The sequence below is a fragment of the Euphorbia lathyris genome, chromosome 2 (genome assembly GCF_963576675.1).
Source record: "Euphorbia lathyris chromosome 2, ddEupLath1.1, whole genome shotgun sequence".
NCBI classification, from domain to species: Eukaryota; Viridiplantae; Streptophyta; class Magnoliopsida; order Malpighiales; family Euphorbiaceae; genus Euphorbia; species Euphorbia lathyris.
This window is the reverse complement of record NC_088911.1, coordinates 23,079,525-23,100,417: the sequence shown is the minus strand read 5'-3', so window position 1 is coordinate 23,100,417 and position 20,893 is coordinate 23,079,525. Positions and strand designations below refer to the sequence as shown.

The window sequence follows — 20,893 nt, the reverse complement described above, 5'->3', positions numbered from 1 at the left end:
TGTTAGATTTTTTTACCGTTTATGAATTCGGAAATGATTAAATTATCTTTTATTATTTACCTTCAAATTTCAGAAGAGGAAATCCAATTTAGAAGAAGAAACTATTTGTATGGAGAACAACAAAAAGAACATACCCAATGCTTACGAATTTGAACGATTAAGAAGAAAATCAAGAAGAAGAACACTCAAAGTTGATTTCAGATGCATTAGAGTTTAAAGGAAAGGAAAATAAAGGAAAAGACGAACGCAAATCCAAATTGACTAACAGAATCTTTACGAGAATCTAACGGCAGGGACTAAACAGTTCATCGAGAAAAATGTTAGGGACTAAACAGTTCATCGAGAAAAAGGTTAGGGACTTTACCGTGTGTTTTTTAAAATATAGGGACTAAACAGTGTGTTTTATCAAAATATATGGACTAATAAATTAATTACCCTAAAAATTATTATGTTGAGTAAAAATTATTATTTTATTACCAGTGGGTTCCACAAAAATTGAAAGTAGGAGAGTAGTATAATACTTTTGTATGTTAATTGTGTTATTTTTGTATACGAGAGATAACAAACTCCACTAAATTAGCTTTTAGCGGAACTAAACTAGTGGGCTAAGGGTCCCAATCTAATTGAGATGTTCCGCCTCTTCACCCGTCTTTTAATTAAAAAAGGAAAATAAAACACACAAAAAAAGTTTTATCATTTAGAAAAATATTCTCAATGTTCTTCTGAAATAAAAATACAAAGCTAAATATTCCCAAAATACAAAGAGATGCATATGTAAGGACAATATAATTAGTTACTAGCCCTTACTACTAATTACATCAAACCACCACATTATAACTTTTTTTACTCATAAACTGATAATATATGAAAATTTCTATAGTTATCTAGAACTAAACCTCCTCTTGAACCATTCAGGTGGTAACAGGATTCCTGAATAGTCTAGTAAAATTTAGACTCAATATATATATGCTAAATTAGAAATGAATGAAGTAGGAAGTCAAGTGAACAGAGAAAATAGGTGAGTATCCCATCCTATTTCCGAAATTTTTCCTTGAACACCAAAGCTATTGTAAGAGCTAATTTCATTGGGAGTCATAGGCAGTTTGTAAAATGCAGAGTTGAACTTGTCTTCTTGTATTAGTTTCTCTAGCTCTTCTAATTCAAACCCATTAATGTAACTTAGTAAAGGATCCACCTGCATTGCATAACAATCATATCATATTAGATCATAAACCACAAGTCTGATAAAAAAAAGAAAACATTGAAAATCCATTAATTACCTCTGCTGCATTATTGTCTGTGTTAGTAGAATTTGAGGAATCAGAAGGGGTTAGTCCACAGGGACTGCATACACCTTCTTCAGAGGCTGATATATCTATTTTTTGGTAGGTTGACATAGCAGCCATCTCATTTGGGTTAATATCAGAACCCGTATAGTAATGTGACTTATCTTCATCATTAGCGGAATTTGTTGTGACAACGTCAAAATCTGATAGGCAAGTCCACTCACCTTCTTCATAAATTGACATATCAGTCATCTCATTTGGATGATAATTATCAATATCAGAACTTATATGTTCATCACAAGATGAATTAGTCGTCTCATTCAAATTCTGATTTTCAAGATCAGAATCAAAAATCATATGAACTTGTTGTTGTGGGCCTTCATTGATGGTCTCATCCGCCTTTAAATTGAATTTCTCATTTGGATTATAATCATAAATATGAGAACTTATATGGACGCTCGATTCATGTTCATCACAAGATGAATTAACCGTCATCTCATTCAAATATTGATTTTCAAGATCAGACTCAAGAACCATATGAACCTCTTGGCTTTCACTTTCACTGATCATCTCATTTGCCTTTAACTTCAATTTCTCATTTGGATTATAATCATCAATATCAGAACTTATATGGATGCTTGATTCAGGTTCATCACAAGATGAATTAACCGTCATCTCCTTCAAATTTTGATTTTCAAGATCAGACTCAAAAACCATATGAACTTGTTGGCCTTCACTGATCATCTCTTTTGGATTATAATCATCAAAACCAGAACTTATATGAACGCTAGATTCATGTTCATCACAAGATGAATTAACCGTTATCTCATTCAAATTTTGATTTTCAAGATCAGACTCAATAACCATATGATCTGGTTGGCCTTCATTCATCTTCTCATCTGCCTTTGACTTCAATTTACAGAGAACAAAATCTCCCTGCACATAAAACAGAAAAGGATTTCAAACTTGATACGTTTTCTCAATTGATCCAATCTAGAAAAATCGAGTGAAAAATTAAGATTACCGAAGTAGCCATGGTGGCATTCAGAGCACATTCATATTCATGCATTATCCACCTAGTTCTAATAGCTTTACGTCGTTCTTTAATGTAGAAAACCAAACTTTTCTTTGTGCCGATCTGTTCTTTGCGCTTATTTAAGACCTTACGAGGTTTGCCAGTGGGTTTCCAGTATCCAGCCTCGGTGGTCCGGTTAGACCGGCGGCTACGCAAATACTTATAATCCCGAGGGCAAAAGAAGTACCACACTCGATCGTCAGAATTATTGTTGATTAGAGCTGCACATCGACAAATCTCCATTAATTAAAAAATAGCAGACAACAGAGAAAAAATAGAGAAATTAAGGAGAGGATTAAGTTGAATTACCAGGAAGATCCCAGGGTTCGTAATCACAGACTTTAATCTCGGGGATTGGTGGCCGGTAATCAACACGGCTGAGCATTTTGGGCTTTAGAAAATAGGTTAACAGTTCATCATCGGTTGGGTGAAATCTATAGCCAACCAATGGACTTGGTTGCAGTGGTGATCCAGAGATTGTGAGAGCTGTTACAGTTGGAGCAAAAGAAAGAATTAGAAGAATGAAACAGATAAACCATGAATGTGAAATGAAATTAGGGAAACTTACTAGATGAAATGTGGTGATTCATTCCTCTTCCTAAAATGGGAGAATTGAATTGAGAGAATAAATATTGATGATATGTTTCAGTTGCAATGAAAGAGTAGTTGTTTGTAATGGTGAGTGGAGAGGTAGGAGAAGGAGATGATTAATATATATTGATTGGAAGAGTGAGAACTTGTATAAGAAGTTCAACTACTTGTGCAAGAAGTCGAGGTACTTTCTTTTCTTCTTCTAAAAAAAAAATGTCACTTTCGATCGAATGGCTTTCCAAATATGCCCTCTGCTTCTTCTGCAATCTCTAATATTTAAACTTATATTTAACATTTTGCAACTTTTAAAATTTTAAAGATTTAGTTATAATTTATTTTCTAAAATTAATATTTTGAATTTAATGTTCCAGATAGATAAGGATCAGATTTGATTCTAAAGTTTTTAGAAAAAATATAAATTTAGTCCTCACATTTTCAAGTAATATCAATTTTAGATATATCTTACCGACTAGTGATGGCAATGGGTACTATACCCCCGGATACCTGGTACTACCCGATCCATTATATGTACCCTGTTTAAAAGGGTATGGGACGGGTACGGGATAAAAAACATTACCTGTTAAGATAATGGGACGGGTATAGGAATACCCCTAGGGTATAGGGATGGCAACGGGTAGTGTACCCGCGGGTACTCGGCACTACCCGACCCTAATGGGACTACCCGTACCCTGTATAAAAGGGTATGGGACGGGTATGTGATCAAAATCATTACCCGTTAGGGTAATGGGACGGGTATGGGAATACCCCCTAGGGTACCCGGTACCCGTTACCCGTCATAAAAAAATTATATTAATAAATATCATTGTTTTTTAGATGTAAGACATGAAATTTAAACCCCAGCCATTTATTTTTCAACAATTGAGTGATACCACTAAACTACTTTATTCTTATTAATTAAAGTTCAAATTATTCAATTTTTAGATTGATGATTTATTAAATTTATAGTTTGTTAAATTTGTAATATATTTTTTTTATTTATTGATTCTTAACGGGTAAGGGTACCCGCGGGTACCCACGAATTAAATGGGAATGGTATGGGATGCAAAAAGTATACCGGTTAGGGTAATGAGACGGGTACGGGTAATTAAAAAATAAAAGGGTAAGGGTTTGGGAATGGCATTACCCGCGGGTACCCTACCCGTTGCCATCCCTACTAGGGTACCAGGTACCTGTTACCCGTCATAACTTTTTTATATATTAAAAATATCATTATTTTTTAGATGTAAGATGTGAGATTTGAAACTTCAACATTTTGTTTTTCAATTATTAGTGATACCACTAAACTACTTTATTCTTATTGATTAAGGTTTAATTTGTTCAAATTTTTAGATGGATGATTTATTAAATTTATACTTTATTAAATTTGTAATTTTTTTGTTTTATTTATTGATTCTTAACGGGTAAGGGTGCCCGTGAATTAAATAGGATGGATATGTGATGCAAAAAGTATACCCGTTAGGGTAATGGGACGCGTACAGGTAATTAAAAATTAAAAGGGTAAGAGTTTGGGATTGGCATTACCCGCGGGTAGACCTGGGCATGGGCCGGACTGGGCCGGGCCTGTCGGGCTTTTAATAAAGCCTGACGAGCCCAAGCCCAGCCCAGCCCGTAAGAAATTTAGTCGGGCTTGGGCTCGGGCCTAAGATCTGAATCCCAAGCCTGTCCGCCCAAGCCCATCTGTATATTAAAAAAAAATTAAAGTCATAAATTTACTAATTAAATTCAAAAGGCAATTAAATATGATAACATTGTGATATTATTCCAAGGATCAAAAGGGATATTCGCCAAGGACCTACCACAAGAGACCTGCGGGCGAACCTATAAGGCGAATCTCCATGAACCCTCGATTCGCCATTAGAAACGGCTGGGCCGCCCCGGCAGTAAAGGCCATTAATGAGCTATCAATTAGCTAACCGCCAGCTTAAAGGTAACCAGTAACCGCCAGCTTAAAGGTAACCAGTAACCGCCATTAATGGGACATTAATGGAGACTTTCTAGTTACTGCAAGTTACAACTTCATGACTATATATATAGCCTATATATCAGGCTATCAAGGTACACATTCACTTACCCTTTGTCAATTCAGTTTGCTCCCTTGTTTTACCTTACTGACTTTGGTATTGGAGTGTCCCCGGCCGATCCCAACGGCGCCTCACAGGGAAGTGCTTCGATCAAGGATTTCTCCACAAGTTATCAAAATAAAAAAACATATTCTACCCAAAAAAAAACATATAATAATGATCACATCATTTTCTTTTTTCTGTGTGGAAGTTGAATTCTTTTACGGGAACTATCAAATTTTTTGTATGAATTCTTTTTACTGTACTATCAAATATTTTTTCTGGAAGTATTTATTATTTATATTTATCACTATGTTTATAAAATATATTATAATTTATATTTATATAATGTAATTTATAATTTATATATATATCGGGCCGGGTCGGGCCAGTCCGATGTAAAATTAGTAAAGCCCAAGCCCGCCGAGTTTTTAATGGCCTTATACGGGCTTGGGCCGGGCCGGACCTGATATAATTTTTTTGTGTCCAAGCCCGGTTAAATGGGCCTGGGCCTGGGCGGGCCGGGCGGGCTCGCCGGCCCATGCCCAGGTCTACCCGCGGGTACCCTACCCATTGTCATCCCTATTACCGACAATTTGAAAATCTATCCAAATAATTTTATCGATAAACTGAAACAGTTTCATCTGTTGGTTAGTTATTTGTTACTATATTAGTAACACGGTAACATTTTAGACACAAACAATTGTGATTAATGTTTCTGTTGGCCCAAAATAAAATAAATTTTATTTTTATGTGTATAGAAAGCTTATGTTTAATTTAGGGTATAGTTTCTATTTTTGTCTAGAAAATAATGAAAAATACACGTGTAAGCTAACCTTCAACCCATGAGAGAGTCCGGCACCACGCGGGGCGTGTCCTCAATACGCAGCGCGTAAACAAGGCGTCCGAGAAATCAACGTCAAAAACTCAAATACGCAGCGCGTCCTTCACGTTACGCGGGGCGTACTTTCTTACGCGAGACGTGCTTGCCAATACGTCACGCGTAAGACGCATCCGCAGAGTGTTCCAAGATCAGAAGCTCCAATACGCAGGGCGTATCCACCAACACGCAGGGCGTACTCCTTCACGCGGGACGTGACACCAGAGACGCCACGCGTATGCACCATCAACAAAACGCGCCAACTCTAGAAGCTGCACTACGCGGGGCGTAGTCGGACATACGCGGGGCGTAAACTCTCTCTCGGCAGCAGTTGGAATTGTTCAATGGAAGTTGAGGAAGTTAGTTGGAGTTAGTTAAGTTAGTTGGTGATTAATTACCAAAATGCCACTGACTAATTACCAAAATACCACTCAATAATTACCAAAGTGCCACTCCAAAATACTATAAATAGACCATCTCCCCTTCATTAAAAATCACACTCAACACAAACACAAACCCCTCTCTAAAGGTCCCTTTCAATGTTCTCTCTTTTCTAGTTCTTAGTTTCAAGTTCTTAGCTCCTAAGTTCTTTAAGTTCTTCAAGTTCTTCCTTTTGTTCTTCATTTTTTCTTAGCTTCAATCCCTCTTTTAAGCTTCCTTTAGCCTTAATTCAAGTTTCTTTTCAAGTTTCCCAATTCAAGTTAGCATTCCAAGCCTTTAATTTGCTCAATTCCTAGCTAAAACTCTGTTTTCAAGTTAATTTTTCAGATTCGTCCAACCTTTTTCAAAACCAAATTCCGTTCCATTTAACGTTATTTTTTGCCTTCGATCCCTTCGACAAAGTTGTTCCTAACGTCCTGAATTTCAATCTAGTGTGTTTAATTTCCCAATTCCGTACCCAGAAACTATAGTTACAAGCTGATCTTTCCAGCCCAAATTCGTTTAGCTATTCTGCCCAGATTTTTCCAGATTCGTCCAGTCATTTTCAATCCTCAATTACGTCTATTTAAATTCCGTTTTAGCCTCCGATCCCTTATACAAAATTGTTCCTCACTTCCTGAAGTTAAATCTAGCCTACTTAATCGTCCAATTCCGCATTCTTAAGTACTCAAACCAAGCTCCCGAAATTAAGGTCTAAATCTGCCCAATTTGCCTACCAACGTTTTGCCATTGCACCAAGCACATACCGTACGGGCCCGACCGATTGCAGCTCTCCAAGGACCTCACACCGATACCAAAATTCAACCTCAATCCGAGAGAGCTATTGTGGCTCCGAGTTTGTTGTTGAATTCCAATTTTTGTTTTAATTGCATTTCAATTCTTTGTATTTGATTTGCCTTTCCAATTCAATTGAATTAGCTATATGTTTAGTATAGAAGTACTTCAATTGTAATTCATTTCCAATTTCATGTTTCAAACACTTATTCAATCAATAAAATATCGATTTTTCACCAAATCTTGTGTCAATTTCGCACTTTAAATTCCTTTATTTTCTCGTCCTCAATTTACCCGCATTAGCTTAAATAAAACAATTTATCTAGCAAAGTTTCTATAACAGCGCTAGAGACCCAAGAGGAACTTTTTCAATCCTTGCGTCCCTCGCCAATCACTTCGTTTAAGATTTCAAGTTTTGGCGCGCAATTCCATAAACTTAACCGTCTTTAATAATTGAGAAATAATTTCTCTGGCACGCCCGCACCCAAACCACACATGACAAGGTTGAAATTAGCATTCGCAAAATATCGCTAACAATTTTTGGCACGCCCAGTGGGACGAACTACTTTTATTTAGGCTTTGCCAAAAATTTCAAAACTTTTCTTTATAACCCGATTCACATTTATTTAAATTTTTTTATTTTCCACTTATCTTTTATGCTTTGCTTTTATTCCATTTGTTTATTTTCTTGTTCTTTCTTTTTTCAATATTAGATTACTAACTTAATTTCATCATTTTCACTTATAAGTATTCACAGAGAATGCCTCCTAGGAAGAACACCGGAAAAGATCCGATTCCATCGGAATCCGAAGAGAGTCAAAATCAGAACCGAGATCATGACAATGAGCCCGGAATGCCTGAAGGCTTTGTAGCCGAGACCGTGAATAATAGAGGAAGTGCAAGCCAACAACCACCTCAAGGCCCACCCATATTCGACATGACACCACTATTAGCGAGTATGGAGAAGCAAATCAGCCAATTCCTACAGGGATTTTCACAAACCATGAAAGAGAATCATGAGGTTATATGCAACGCAATGCAAGCTATCAATGAGACCTTGTTCAAAACTAGCAATGAGGCGGTAAACAATTCCAACAAGGTTCCGGCTCTCGAGGAGAGGATTGTCGATTTAACCGGAGAAATCGACAAAATCCCGAAAAAATGTGCCGAGCTGTTCTCACAAAAGTCAACATCTCAAGGACCAGCGGACAATGGAAATGGAACACCGATCTCAGGTGCCGGCGAAAGGTACATCCCGCCACCAGTCCGAGAGGAGAGTCTCAGGTTTAATGAACGCGGCGATAGGATCAGCCCAGAACCTGTTCAGGTCCCACCACCTCAACAGCATTTTAGGTCTCATATCGGGCCTAGTAACCATGCCGAATACTATGAGGAAAACCATACTCGTAATATAGGGGGCAATGGGAGAGGAACCAGCTTTCACCCACAACGGACGATGCACACACGCATGGAGCCCGCCAACAACTTGGGAGAAGCCCAACGCATAAGAAACATCGTCCAAGAGATTTATGGGCCAGCCGTAAGGGAGGTGTACCGACCCGAGTTCCAGAAACCGTATCCACGGCAGTACGATCAACTATATCCCTTACCTCACAACTTTAGAGTCCCTGATTTCACCTTGTTTTCAGGAGAGGAAGGGCAATCCACCATAGAGCATGTGGCACGCTTCACCTTTCAGTGCAGTGGTTTGAGCATGGCTATGAACTTCGATATGTTGCGCTTACGCTTATTCCCAGGATCATTAACAGGACCAGCGTTCTCTTGGTACACCACTTTGCCATCCGGGTCCATTCATGGATGGGAACAAATGGAAAGGCTTTTCCATAACCAATTCTATCGAACGGAGCCCGAGGTCTGTGTGGCAGAACTTTCCCATATAGTGCAGCGACATGGGGAACCGGTCGAAAATTTCATTAATAGATTTAAAAAGATGCGACATCGATGTCGAATCAACATTCCCGAAGTCGAATTTGTAAAAATTGCTCAACGAGGCTTGGAATTCGAAAACCGAAAGAATTCCAAGGGATCGACTTCCATGATTATTATGAGTTGGTAGCTAAAGTATCTGAGTACGAAGAGTTGATGAAGGAGGATCATTGGCGGAAAAAGAGCACTATGGGGAGCTATCAAGAAAATATGCAAACACATGAGGTAGCTATTGCCGATTTAGCAAACACCGGATCTCGGATGTGCCCCAGTTTGTTAAAGAACCCTAAGACACCAGACGTAGTCAAAAGGAGTCCAACCGCTCAGTACACTTTCGACGTCTCAAAGACGGAAGAAATCTTCGATTATTTGTTGAAGGAAAAATTCATCACACTACCACCTAAACATGTGATTCCAGCTAAAGAAGAAATACGTGGACGAGACTATTGCAAGTATCACGACAACTGGAGCCATAATACTCAAACTTGTTTTAGTTTTAGAAATGCCGTGCAGGATAGGATAAACCGCGGGATACTCCAATTCCCGGAAAAGAAGGAAAGCATGTTGATCGATGATGATCCATTCCCGGTAGCCAACATGATCAATGCCACTTCACTAGTGTGGGGGGGCAAGGGAAAAGAGTCACTAGTACAGAAATAGCCTACCGCCACGCCTTATTGGCTACGGTTATTTAAAAAACCGTGGCTACAGTTAATTAGAGTCGGTTATTGAAAAAACCGACTCAAATAAATACGTTATTAGGGTCGGTTTTTTTTAAAAACCGACTTTAAATGTAATTTTTGAAAATGGTCAGCGGTTTGGCCGGTCATTGGCTTCGGTTTATTGAACCGAGGCCAATGGCCCAATAATCAGCCTCGGTTTACTTTAAACCGAAGCTAATTAGTCAGTAATTGGCGTCGGTTCCGCTTGAACCGACGCCAATTACTGGATTAATTGGGCCGGTTCAAAAGAAAACCGACGCCAATTCCTTATTAGAGTCGGTTAATTAAATAACCGACTCTAAAAACCCAGTTAAGCACGACATATCGTGCTCCTCCTTCTTCTACTCTCCTTTTGCGCAACCTAGCATCTTTCTCTTCCTTCCTCTCCTTAGCTCGGTTTGAAGTTTCATCCATTGGTTTCGTTCATGTTTCGATTGTGGCAGAAGCAACAAAAAAGAGGTTAGTGAATGGGTTTGAATTGTTATTCTTCTGTGGATTTTGTATTCTATCTTCTACGCTACTTTATGATTTTGTTTTTCTATGTCCTTCCCTATCGGTTTATATGAGTTTATTGGTGTTCAGTCTTCTGGGTTCAGTCCGGGTTGGTGTTGGTTCTTCTGGATTTTGTTGGTTTCCGTCTTTTGGGTTCTGTCCCTGTTCATGTTTGTTCCTCTGGATTTGGTTATAATTGCATATTTCTCTCTTTTATTACTTTCTTTAATTTCTTATTTCAATCGGTGTCTGAGCTTCTTGACTACTCTTAGATCTTCTTTCTAAACTAGGCGAATTTACAATCCTCATTATCTGGATGCCATTCAATATAGCATTGATTTTCGAGGGATTGTTGATAACCGACAGTCCAACACTGACTCTAATAACCCCCAATTCATCAGCCACATATGAATGATAAGTAACTTTTGGTTTTCGATCTTATTGGTGTTCGTGTTCCATCTTCTGGGTTTCGTCTGTGTTCGTGTTCATTCTTCCCGTTTCGTTTATCATATGATAGGTCAGACTTATGAGTTCTCAGCCCCACCATTCTTCGATTTCATAGTAGGCGAATATGAAGAAGATATGCATAAAGCCCATCTCTGGTTCGACAAGGGTCTCAGTTATTTCCCTTCTTGTACGTTTTCCTTCGGCTTCTCCTTCTTCTCAATCTCATCTTTATGTCTGTTTGGATGCTAATATATGCTATCGATTTGTTCTGAAACTTAGGGTTTCTGCCTTATTCTATATAGAGTATTAGATTGAAAATTGAAGCATCTAAGGTGGAACCTATTGAGGTGATTTGTTCTGCAACTTCCGGTTTCTACATAGTTCTACATTATGGATCCACTATCATACATTTCTGGAAAGATTGTAGTTCTATATAGGGTTTGTTGAGGTTGTCAGAACTGAATCCTTTGATTATGTAGTTTCACAAGAATGAATGCAATTTGCAATCCTGTTGACCTCTGTCAAATCAGAAGCATATATTTTGTTCTTTTCTCAATCTGTTGTTAATTAGAATATGAAAAGATTGGTGTCTTGTACTTTTGGATTCAATTTCTTGTAATTTGTCTAGTATGTTTTAGTGATAATTGTAAGGGCTATATAATGCCCATGTATACTCGTCCTGTTTAAAGAAATTGGAGGTGAATAGTCTAGGTCTACCGTACATATTTCTTTGCTTATGTCCTTTAACTGAATCGAGAAATCTTCAGTTAAAGGACATAAGCCAGAGAAAACGTGACTCCTTTTTTTGCCAATAGCATAGAAGCTTCTCAGTTGAAGGAAACATGTGTTAGATTCTCTTTATTGTCATGTATGCCTAGTATAGAAGGATCATGGTTGAGATCTAGAAGAGGGAATCAAATGATGGTTGCTGCAAGTCCTCTCGCAGAGGATGCAGTGATTGCTACTGAACCACTTACTAAAGAGGGTCTTGTAGGATACCTTGTGTCTGGCTGCAAGACTAAAGAAAAATGGAGGTACAGACATGAGCAATTAAATACATGCATCAGTGCGTTAAGATATTGCTTCGAGATATTATGCAGGTGCTTTTCTATCGTGATTAGTTTGTTAACTGGTAATCGCAGTTTCACGAGTTTGAAGATTGAAATTAACTTGGCTTTTGGATTTTGAAGGAGGCTATTAAATGTATGCGTCACTCAAGGAGAATTACTTTGACTTCAGAATATGTGGATAACACTCATACTTTAAGAAATGTCGATGTCAATTATTATTTTGTTTGTGGTTGGGGAACTTGCTTTGTGTAATTAGTTATTTATTTTCCTTTCTTGCTGCAGCTAGTGTATGGCTTGGCCTCCGGAGATCCCCTGCGGTTCAAGAGGGTAGCGGGGCATAAGGATCTGTATTACATTGACGATAAAGATGCCCTGTTTAAAGATGTAAAAAGATGCAGGAGTTTTGTTAAAATTGTGAGCATTACGCTTGCCTATAATTTTTGTTTTTATTTGCTCTTGGATTTGATGTTCATAGGTGATTGACTCTTCAAACAAGCTTTAGTTAGCTTGGCAACAGACTCTGGTCTGCATCCTTTACTACCTTACTTCACATACTTGATTTGCTGATGAGGTAGTGTACATGACTGTAGGATACTCTATTTTGGTGAAGATTTTTGTTTGTTTTCCTGAGCTTGTAATTATTATTTTTTTTCACAATGATCTCAGGTTTCACAAAATTTGAATAATTTTCCTGTTCCGTTTGCTCTGATGCGTGTGGCAGGAAGCCTTCTTCAAAATCCACACATACATGCAGAACCATATGTAAGTTCATTGACTTATTGAATCGAGATGTAGATGTTAATTCATAAAAAATCTAATAAAGTATCAAAGTCATTCTTTTGATGTTTTTTGGATTTGCTATTTTTATGCCCTGTGCTTAGTGCTCGCTCCCATGCTGTTTAACATAGGTGGTTGAGAGTTTCCTGAACTGATATAGAATAGTGAAGTGCTTGATTTTCCTTCCATCTAATTTAGTTTTCCTGTCATTTCTTCAGCTACATCAATTGATGCCATCTATTATTACCTGCCTAGTTGCTAAAAGGTTTGGGAATCTATTTTTTTGACAATCACTGGGAGCTTAGAAACTTCACAGCGAACCTGGTTGCTTCAATTTGCAAAAGGTAAGCATTTTGTTCCTTATGTTTTGTTGTGACATGTGAGCACCTTGTGAATACCTTGCTCATCTCATGTGTTTTCAATTCTATTATATCTTCCATTTACAAGGATTTCACATTGGATGTATCCTTTCAATGTTTGAGCTCTGGGTTAGGCGAACCTAGCAAAAGGAAGCCATATTTACCTCTAGAAAAAGGGTTCTTGATCACTCGGAATAACTTTCCTTCCGATCAGAGTTGGGGTTTTTAATATCTTCATCAATGATGATGTTTTTAGAGTGTTTAATTCATCTCTTCATTTCAATTGTGTAGATCCAGGAAGGCACTAGTGACCATGTCATTGTTGATGTAAATTACCTGCCAGCATTCAAGGAATTGCTAAATGATATATGCATTCCTGCTTTTTGGGAAGCTATTAAAAGCAAGTTTGAATTAAGAGAGAAGGTAAAATTTCCTTAAGTGAGTTTACACTTGATCATTTTGGGGACAAGAATTTGGAAGTACTGAACCTTTTTCATTCTGATTTCCTCTACAGGGCTTGAATGATCTCAAGAAATAGCGAACTAAATCACACTCTGACAATAATGACAATCCTCATACAAACAACAAAAATGAAGATACTGAACCCTCAAGAAAGAGATACTCATCAAAGCAGGATTACCAGCTTCCTACGGTTGCCACAGTAAGTATCTAGTCTAAATAACTGTATGTTAATTTGATAGTCCATAGACTCAATATTCAATGATATTCATAGCACACTTTCAGATCACCACGGAGAAATAGCTCTAATTTAGAGCACACTTTCAGCATACTTGAAAATATCTAAGCATTAGTATGTACTAAGGATGGCTTTAATTGAAGGTGCATGTTGTTATTTGATAATTTAGTGTAAAGATTCGGTCCTTGCTGGAAGTTGCATTATTGGGTTGTTTTGTGGTGATTCATTCTAAGTTATTGAATGAACAAAGTTGATATAATTTCTTTGTACATGACAAATCCTATTTATTTATTATCTCTTCCCATCTGATTGACAAGATGTTGATATTCTATTTGAATTGTTATTGTCAGGCTTATTGAATACTTTGGAAATAAGCTAAGATTTTAGTTAATGTTGAGATTTCACTTATGTTATATAGAGTTATTATAAAGTTGCATCTGCTAATTAGTATTAGGATGAAATTATTGTGAAAATTTAGATAATTCAGTTGATACTTTAATGGGATAAGTGCAGTGTAATTGCCCTTATCTTGAAATTTTATCATTTTTAGAAACAAAAGAGAGCGATTTTCAAATATGCCAATGTGGTTGAGATTGTGTTTTTTTACTTTCATGTTATAGGATTGAGAAATTGGTAATATCAATTCCTTAAACTTATGTTTTTCTTGGATGCGTTATAGCTTATTTGTTTTTGTAAAGGATAAGGTACTAAAATAGGCCTATGGTTTTTGGAAAGTATACATTTCGGTGTCACGTACAAAATAGCACCAATATAGGCTTAACGTTTAAAAAAGGTACCAATTTAGGCCTTGATAACGGAACGAGACACGTCATTGATATTACTCCGTTAAGTTCTGTCAATTGTACATGGAGGGAGAAATAAAAACTTAACGGAGTAATAGGAATGATGTGTCTAATCCGTTATCAAGTCCTAAATTGATACATTTTTTTTGTATTGGTGCTATTTTGTATGTAGAGCCTAAATTGGTATTTCCTCAAAAACCATAGGCCTACTTTGGTACCTTGTCCCTTTTTTAATGATTGAATATGCTAATAATTTGATTGTGGTAAACTAATATTTGTTGTGATGAAACTACTCTTGATTAATGCTAGCATACTTTTAACTGTAATTAGTCCATTTTCAGGGAAATTACAGTAGTGATAATTAATGTCATCTGAGAATATGTCGAAGGTCGAGACAACAAAGAAGATGGCTGGATTTCAACATTGCAGTTATGTTTAACATTCTGTTGTAGAGATTATGCTAGACTAGTAACGAATATATGTTTGTTTTTTTTGTGTGTTCCCAGTTAATTTCTGTAATATACAGCAGGTTGTTACTTGAAAATACTATGAATATTGAATCAAAGCTTGTATATACATAACATGTTAATTAATTATCCTATATTTGTGTACATTTTTATTGATTTTGCATTTAATTTCAGTAATACAATAAAATAGAGCAAGTTTAATTTGAATCTGCTGATGTAAAATTGTGAAAAACAATAACATCAGACTCTAATATAATTGACACTGGCTATGGTTGCAGAACAACCGACTCTAATGATTAGAGCATTAGAGTCGGTCGTTGCAACAACCGACTCTAATGCTCTTATCATTAGCCACGGTTCTTCTACAACCAACTCTAATGATCAGAGCATTAGAGTCGGTTGTCACGAAAGACCGTGGCTAAAGAACCCTTTAGTCACGGTTTTTCGTAACAACCGTGCTCAAAACATAGGGCATTAGAGTCGGTTATACGTAAAAACCGACTCTAACACCCTTTTGGCCACGGTCGAACAATCGTGGCTAAAGATGCCAAGCATTTTCCACGCCTCTTTTGGTCACGGCCGAACAACCGTGGCTAATGACGGTAAACGACCGTGGCCATAGGCCATTTCTGTACTAGTGAGTGTTCCAACCCAAGGACCCGGCGAGTTTGGGTACCAAAGGCGATATCATCAACATCTAAGTCGAAGGAGAGTTCGAAGGGCTCAAAGAAGAAGGATACGCAACAACAACGATCACGTTTTGTGAAGCCTCCAAAGACATCACCCATCGACCAATGGCAGGTAATCAACGATAAGAAGTTCCCAAGACATCTCTCAAAAAATGCGAAAAGAAAATTAAGAAAAAGAGAGGCAGACAAAAGAAATAGTCAAAGGGAATCATCCAGCATTAGCCCTAGTGACGCAAAAGAAAAAAGCAAAAACCAAGAAAAGAGCATCCAAATCCGTGTGGGGGATTTCATCATCCAGACAGACTGTGCAACCACCTCTTTGACCTTACCTTCAAATTTTAGAGGTGAAGGCACTAAGAAGGAAGCCCCTAAGCTCGAGCACAAAGAGCGAGAAGATCCAACACCGAAGGCGTCCGTCGAAGACGCCATGAGGAGGGTTTACTATGACAAGCCCACTCCAAGGATGACTCGCCACAATAAACCTTTATACGTTAAGGCTCATATAGATGCCAAGACAATATCCAGAGTGCTCATCGACAATGGATCAGCTGTTAACATCATGCCAATGAAGACGGTCTTGGCCCTAGGCAAATCGGAGGAAGACATAATCTCATCAGAGGCATCAGTTTCAGCCTTCACGGGAGAAATCACGAAGACATACGGTGTCCTACCTTTGGAGCTCACCATTGGCTCTCACACCACCACGGTTGCTTTCTTCGTAGTAAATTCAACTGCAAGCTATCAAGCGCTTTTAGGAAGGGATTGGATTCACTCCAACTCATGCATCCCATCATCTTTGCACCAACTCCTTCTATTTTGGAAAGGAGAGGACGTGGAAATTGTCCGGGCAAACGAGAAACCATTCAAAACCTATTCAAACGGAGTCAAAGCCTCCAGGAGATTGATGCAATTGGTAAAACAAAAATGAAAGGATTTTTTTCAAAAAAAAAAAAAAAAAACAAAAAAGGTTCGAAAAATCCTAAATACATTCTTTTGTGTACAAATTTTCAATTCTAGTCAATTTATACACAAAAGAGGGGGGCAATTGTTGGCCCAAAATAAAATAAAATTTATTTTTATGTATATAGAAAGCTTATGTTTAATTTAGGGTATAGTTTCTATTTTTGTCTAGAAAATAATGAAAAATACACGTGTAAGCTAACCTTCAACCCATGAGAGAGTCCGGCACCACGCGGGGCGTGTCCTCAATACGCAGCGCGTAAACAAGGCGTCCGAAGAAATCAACGTCAAAAACTCAAATACGCAGCGCGTCCTTCACGTTACGCGGGGCGTACTTTCTTACGCGAGACGTGCTTGCCAATACGTCACGCGTAAGACGCATCCGCAGAGTGTTCCAAGATCAGAAGCTCCAATACGCAGGGCGTATCCACCAACACGCAGGGCGTACTCCTTCACGCGGGACGTGACACCAGAGACGCCACGCGTATGCACCATCAACAAAACGCGCCAACTCTAGAAGCTGCACTACGCGGGGTGTAAACTCTCTCTCGGCAGCAGTTGGAATTGTTCAATGGAAGTTAATGGAAGTTGAGGTAGTTGAGGAAGTTAGTTGGAGTTAGTTAAGTTAGTTGGTGATTAATTACCAAAATGCCACTGACTAATTACCAAAATACCACTCAATAATTACCAAAGTGCCACTCCAAAATACTATAAATAGACCCTCTCCCCTTCATTAAAAATCACACTCAACACAAACACAAACCCCTCTCTAAAGGTCCCTTTCAATGTTCTCTCTTTTCTAGTTCTTAGTTTCAAGTTCTTAGCTCCTAAGTTCTTTAAGTTCTTCAAGTTCTTCCTTTTGTTCTTCATTTTTTCTTAGCTTCAATCCCTCTTTTAAGCTTCCTTTAGCCTTAATTCAAGTTTCTTTTCAAGTTTCCCAATTCAAGTTAGCATTTCAAGCCTTTAATTTGCTCAATTCCTAGCTAAAACTCTGTTTTCAAGTTAATTTTCCAGATTCGTCCAACCTTTTTCAAAACCAAATTCCGTCCATTTAACGTTATTTTTTTGCCTTCGATCCCTTCGACAAAGTTGTTCCTAACGTCCTGAATTTCAATCTAGTGTGTTTAATTTCCCAATTCCGTACCCAGAAACTATAGTTACAAGCTGATCTTTCCAGCCCAAATTCGTTTAGCTATTCTGCCCAGATTTTTCCAGATTCGTCCAGTCATCAATCCTCAATTACGTCTATTTAAAGTCCGTTTTAGCCTCCGATCCCTCATACAAAATTGTTCCTCACTTCCTGAAGTTAAATCTAGCCTACTTAATCGTCCAATTCCGCATTCTTAAGTACTCAAACCAAGCTCCCGAAATTAAGGTCTAAATCTGCCCAATTTGCCTACCAACGTTTTGCCATTGCACCAAGCACATACCGTACGGGCCCGACCGATTGCAGCTCTCCAAGGACCTCACATCGATACCAAAATTCAACCTCAATCCGAGATAGCTATTGTGGCTCCGAGTTTGTTGTTGAATTCCAATTTTTGTTTTAATTGCATTTCAATTCTTTGTATTTGATTTGCCTTTCCAATTCAATTGAATTAGCTATATGTTTAGTATAGAAGTACTTCAATTGTAATTCATTTCCAATTTCATGTTTCAAACACTTATTCAATCAATAAAATATCGATTTTTCACCAAATCTTGTGTCAATTTCGCACTTTAAATTCCTTTATTTTCTCGTCCTCAATTTACCCGCATTAGCTTAAATAAAACAATTTATCTAGCAAAGTTTCTATAACGGCGCTAGAGACCCAAGATGGACTTTTTCAATCCTTGCGTCCCTCGCCAATCGCTTCGTTTAAGATTTCAAGTTTTGGCGCGCAATTCCATAAACTTAACCGTCTTTAATAATTGAGAAATAATTTCTCTGGCACGCACGCACCCAAACCACACGTCACAAGGTTGAAATTAGCATATTCGCAAAATATCGCTAACAGTTTCCAAATTTAACCTTAACATTTTTGGTGAAGTATAAATTTGACCTTAACGCTACGAAATGGTTCAAATTTAACCTTAGTTGTTAGCGTTTTAACAAATTTTCTGTAACAGTGTTAGTGACACATTAAATATGGTAGACATTATTGATGTTTGTAAGGTCTGACTTGACAGTTAAATAATAGTCAAACCATCATTTTCAAAATTTTGATAACGTATAACTAAAATTGATCTTACTTGAAAGTGCTAAGGTTAAACTTTGACCATCTCGTATGTTAAGATCAAATTTACACTTCACTGAAAATGTTAGGATCGAATTTGGTTTTTATCCCTTAATTTTCATATATATTGAGCTCCTCAAATAACTTGTCTCTTGTGTTCAATTTTATTTTTGACAATTCATTACACACAAAAGAATGGGGCAATCGTTGGGGTAAAATAGTTTTTAGAGATAAGATGCAAAAATACCTCTAACGTTTACAGCCAGAAGTAATTTTACCGTTAATGTCTAAAATGGTGCAATTTTACCCCTAACATTGTCAAGTTGAGTCAATTTAAGAAATAATTCATCAAACTGTCATTTCGGTCATGAATCTTGTTATCTACACTTCATATATGAGTCATTTTAGCACCTATTAGTGACAGATCATAAATATATTATTAAACGTGAAAAAAATAAAAAAATATACCATCTATTTTACGAGTTTGACAAAAAAAATTTAAAATATTTCACTGAATTAATAAATATTAACCTACAATTCTATTATTAAATCACAGAAAATGTGAATTTTTTTTAAACGAACTGATATGCAATTGGTGTAGAATAAGGAACAAAGTATTTGTGTTTTACAATAATGTCTGAAATTGACCAAACTTGTCAACATTATAGGTAAAATTGATTTTCGATACCAATGTTATGGGTAAAATTGCACCATTTTAGACGTTAGGGGTAAAATTGCTCCTAACTGTAAACGTTAGGGATATTTTTACACCTTATGCCTAGTTTTTACATTTTATATCCATTACAAAATAAAAATCAAAATAAAAAATAAAGTGAGATAAGTATAGAAACAAACATAAAAAATAAAGAAAAAGAAAAGATGCAATTGGTTGGAAATAGTAATCCTTAAGGAAACATCAACTGCCTAGTTTTGAACAATTTTTCGAGATATCAGACGATGGAGATTGGAGGACAATATCTTGAATCTAGAAACTAGAGGTTGCAAGTTTTCTGGATTCCATCTCTGGAGCTTCATCGGAACTATGACGAAAGAGGAATAATTTTTCGAAACTTATTCTCTCAACTGGCTGTTATTTTCTAGCAACCTCACACCAAATTTTCAACAAGGTTTAGTAGAAAAAATAGCGAGAAGTTGACATCATGGGTTGATAAAGCAGTTAGTGGGACATCATATAACATCCCAAAATTTTTATTAATTTATATATATATTATACGTACATTAATTTCAATGTTTTAAATAAGGAATTTTGGTTAATTTGTCTTAAAAGAAAAATTCTACATCTTTTTAAAATCTTTTTTTTTTTTGTATTTAAATCTTAATGAGAATATATATATATATATATATATATATATATATATATATATATATATATATATATATATAAGACTTTTAATAACTTCCTTAATTCTGCAATTTGTTCGAGTCAAACGTTTCCTTCTTTTTTTCTCTTATCTATTTTCTTTTCCTCATCTTCTTTGTTTACCAATCACAATAAAAGCTTGTTCGATGCTCTTTGAAGAATAAGAACATCGTATTCTTAATCCTTGTATAACTGTTTCATGTAAAATCAAATTCATTTCAAGATTATTTTGATTTCGGTTGAAGAACATATGAGTAAGGGTTTTGATTTTTCATGATTTCACTTTCAATCTGTTGTTTTGATGATGTAAAAATATATTTTAATCAAGAAACATATTTTATACCATTAATTTTATTTTGAATTTCATTTTGGTCAAATTTGGTGGCAATTGGTGTTGAAATGGGCCCAAATTCGATTTCCTCTTTCCCGTTCGTAACTGTTGACAGATTTGCCAACCGTTCGTGTTTTGGCCATACCTATTTCATACAAACTCTGATTGCAGCGATTCAAGTTGACGAATAATCCTAAGACATAACTTTACAAAATGTCGTGACTGAAACGATTCCAAATTTGAACTCTAAGAGCTTCCAAATTGAGTCGTAATCAAATACACATGCTCAAACTTTGTTTTTTATTTTCACTGTTTTTATATGTTTTAATTCCAAACTTGTTCGATCGATTTGAAATTTCTTTTAAAAGTTGTAGAGCTTTAAATAGAAATTCTTGGATGTTTGTTTT

The 20,893-nt window shown here is 36.7% G+C and overlaps 2 protein-coding genes across 7 annotated transcripts; one reads left to right on the top strand and one right to left on the bottom strand.

Annotated features, from left to right (window-relative positions):
* Nucleotides 1-722: 722 nt before the first annotated feature.
* LOC136220317 (NAC domain-containing protein 4-like) lies at nucleotides 723-3,028 on the bottom strand. Its single transcript, XM_066008126.1, has 5 exons — nucleotides 2,930-3,028; nucleotides 2,671-2,847; nucleotides 2,311-2,582; nucleotides 1,281-2,222; nucleotides 723-1,195 (listed from the first exon to the last, which is right to left on the bottom strand). The coding sequence occupies exons 1-5, from the start codon at nucleotides 2,949-2,951 to the stop codon at nucleotides 998-1,000; spliced, it is 1,611 nt and encodes a 536-aa protein (XP_065864198.1). The 5' UTR covers nucleotides 2,952-3,028; the 3' UTR covers nucleotides 723-997.
* Nucleotides 3,029-10,119: 7,091 nt separating this feature from the next.
* LOC136217310 (uncharacterized) lies at nucleotides 10,120-15,043 on the top strand. 6 transcript variants are annotated; one of them, XM_066003916.1, is made up of 9 exons: nucleotides 10,932-11,836; nucleotides 11,927-11,939; nucleotides 12,089-12,190; nucleotides 12,282-12,377; nucleotides 12,473-12,568; nucleotides 12,802-12,927; nucleotides 13,234-13,365; nucleotides 13,457-13,603; nucleotides 14,784-15,043. In XM_066003916.1, exons 1-4 carry the CDS (start codon nucleotides 11,607-11,609, stop codon nucleotides 12,306-12,308), a joined length of 372 nt encoding a protein of 123 aa, XP_065859988.1. In that variant the 5' UTR covers nucleotides 10,932-11,606; the 3' UTR covers nucleotides 12,309-12,377; nucleotides 12,473-12,568; nucleotides 12,802-12,927; nucleotides 13,234-13,365; nucleotides 13,457-13,603; nucleotides 14,784-15,043. The 6 variants fall into 6 exon arrangements, 3 of the variants coding, with proteins under 3 accessions (XP_065859988.1, XP_065859986.1, XP_065859987.1); XR_010683460.1 differs by lacking the exons at nucleotides 10,932-11,836; nucleotides 11,927-11,939 and adding an exon at nucleotides 10,120-10,256; XM_066003914.1 differs by having other exon boundaries at nucleotides 12,089-12,377.
* The last annotated feature ends 5,850 nt before the right edge of the window (nucleotides 15,044-20,893 follow it).

Coding starts and splice junctions, on each gene's coding strand:
- LOC136220317 (XM_066008126.1), bottom strand. CDS start 2,951: ATGAATCACCACATTTCATCTA. Junction 2,583..2,670: donor CGAACCCTGGGATCTTCCTG/GTAATTCAACTT, acceptor GTCGATGTGCAG/CTCTAATCAACAATAATTCT. Junction 1,196..1,280: donor CAGACAATAATGCAGCAGAG/GTAATTAATGGA, acceptor TATGCAATGCAG/GTGGATCCTTTACTAAGTTA.
- LOC136217310 (XM_066003914.1), top strand. CDS start 11,607: ATGCCTAGTATAGAAGGATCATGGTTGAGATCTAGAAGAGGGAATCAA.